Here is a 2,145-nt window from a genome sequence, read left to right on the forward strand (position 1 = left end):
GGCTCTCACGCACACACACACGCTCACACACACACACACACACACGCACGCTCACACACGTAGCCCTGCTCATATAGGTCAACACCACATACCTGAGGTGTTGACAGCTGTTGTGTGACGTTAACATGAGAAATAAAGTCTTCTACGTGCGTAACCGTGTCTCTCCCCCCCCCCCCCCCCCCCCCCCCCCCCCCCCCCCCCCCCCCCCCCCCCCCCCCCCCCCCCCCCCCCCCCGTCAGGCTGCTCTGAGATGCTAATGGCCAAGGTGGTGAGCGATCTGGCCAATAGGACGCCAGGAAAGGAGGCGGTCGCCATGGAGTCATTTGCCAAGGCTCTGATGATGGTACGGACCGCTCTGCTGCACTGAAACAGCTTTGTGATGTCTCTTCTATGAACTTTACATTGTTTATTATTATATATCGTGCAGCTAAACCAAACTCATAAATCTCTGTCTCGTTGTTTTCTCGTCCAGCTGCCGACCATCATCGCCGACAACGCCGGCTACGACAGCGCCGACCTGGTGGCTCAGCTGAGAGCGGCACACATGGAGAACAACACCACCTGCGGGCTGAGTGAGTGAACACAGACATTCGTCACCTGAACGCATCGGAAGATCTAAAAATCTGCAAAAGTCACGTTGCTGCAGAAGGCTTTCTCGAGATAAATGTCTTTTATTAATCACAGGAGACAAGGGAGTCGAGCTTTAACCCTCGTGTTGTCCTCGTCTGTCTGTCCGTGTGTGTGTGTCCCCCTGTGTGTGTGTGTGTGTGTGTGTGTGTGTCCGTCCCTGTGTGTGTGTGTGTGTGTGTGTCCCTGTGTGTGTGCCCTGCAGATATGGCTGAAGGTACGGTGGGCAACATGGCCGAGCTGGGGATCACCGAGTCCTTCCAGGTGAAGCGCCAGGTGCTGCTGAGCGCGTCCGAAGCCGCCGAGATGATCCTGAGAGTCGACAACATCATCAAAGCTGCGCCCAGGTCGGTCCATCGCGCCTCAACCGATGTTTCCAATTTCATATAATAATATGAATAATAATAATCAGTGTTAGCCTTGCAAAACAGCATCGCTCGATCCCAATTTGTTGTTTTTCTTTAGCAGCAGCAGCTGAAAGGTTAGTTGTTGACGTTAAAGTGTGTGTGTGTGTGTGTGTGTGTGTGTGTGTGTGTGTGTCTGTTTCTGCAGGAAGAGAGTTCCCGATCATCACCCCTGCTAGAGGAAGAGGAGGAGGATGAAGATGACGGGCAGGGGAGGGATCAGTTTTGTTATTTATCGCCTCTGTGTGGTTCAAATTTAAAGAGAAACTCCGCTGTTTTTTTTATTTTGTCTGTTAAACTCTCACTGTGGAAGCACTGCCACCGGCTCGCTGGCTAACTGAAGCTAACGCTAGCAACACAGATGCTAATGGTACACGGCTGCTGTCTTGCTGGGCTAACTGTAGCTAACGCGGCTTCGGTCCTGCTAGCAACACAGAAGCTAGTCATAAGTGGCTGCTGTCTCGCTAGCTAACTGAAGCTAACACTGCTTCAGTCGCGCTAGCAACACAGAAGCTAATTGTACACAGCTGCTGTCTCGCTAGCTGATTGAAGCTAACGCGGCTTTAGTCGCGCTAGCAACACAGAAGCTAATTGTACACAGCTGCTGTCAACAGACAGGCTTGTGTGAGGCTAATGTGTTATGTTGGTTGTGATGCTAACGTTAGCCGATGTAAAGCTAGTAATGCTAACATTAGCCTGTGTCGGTCAACGTCGCTTTAAACGTAAGTTTGGACGTCGTTTGTTTTGTTGACTGAAAATAAAAGAACCAATCCTCATCAGTTGATTTGTTGGTTGTTTTTGTAGTTTAACAAACTTGTTTTTTTAAGTTGGGAAAATTCAATAATAAACATTTTTGTATATTACAAAGTATTATGTAAAGTCTACAAAAATTTTAAAGATTAAGTTATACTATTGTCAAAATAGAGATAATTTTAGTCCGAAACACATAATTTAATTAGGTTAAATTTAAATTAAAAATTAGATTTAGATCAAATCCTGCACTTGTATTTTTTAATGTTGACAAATTCTTTATTTCTGTTTTACAAGTGCAATTTACTTAAAATAATTAAGTTGGCATACATTTACGAAAAGTTGGCACAAATTTACCAAAGAA

The 2,145-nt window shown here is 46.7% G+C and overlaps 1 protein-coding gene across 1 annotated transcript in view; it reads left to right on the forward strand.

Moving 5' to 3' along the window:
• Positions 1-1,812, forward strand: part of LOC117939054 (T-complex protein 1 subunit beta-like) — an 11,365-nt gene extending 9,553 nt beyond the window's left edge. Inside the window, exons 6-10 of the mRNA XM_034864097.1 lie at positions 233-343; positions 473-572; positions 833-974; positions 1,180-1,401; positions 1,599-1,812. Coding sequence (XP_034719988.1) covers positions 233-343; positions 473-572; positions 833-974; positions 1,180-1,210 — 384 coding nt within the window. The 3' untranslated portion in view covers positions 1,211-1,401; positions 1,599-1,812. The remainder of the gene's footprint in view (positions 1-232; positions 344-472; positions 573-832; positions 975-1,179; positions 1,402-1,598) is intronic.
• The last annotated feature ends 333 nt before the right edge of the window (positions 1,813-2,145 follow it).

The sequence above is a fragment of the Etheostoma cragini genome, chromosome 23 (assembly GCF_013103735.1).
Source record: "Etheostoma cragini isolate CJK2018 chromosome 23, CSU_Ecrag_1.0, whole genome shotgun sequence".
NCBI lineage: Eukaryota > Metazoa > Chordata > Actinopteri > Perciformes > Percidae > Etheostoma > Etheostoma cragini.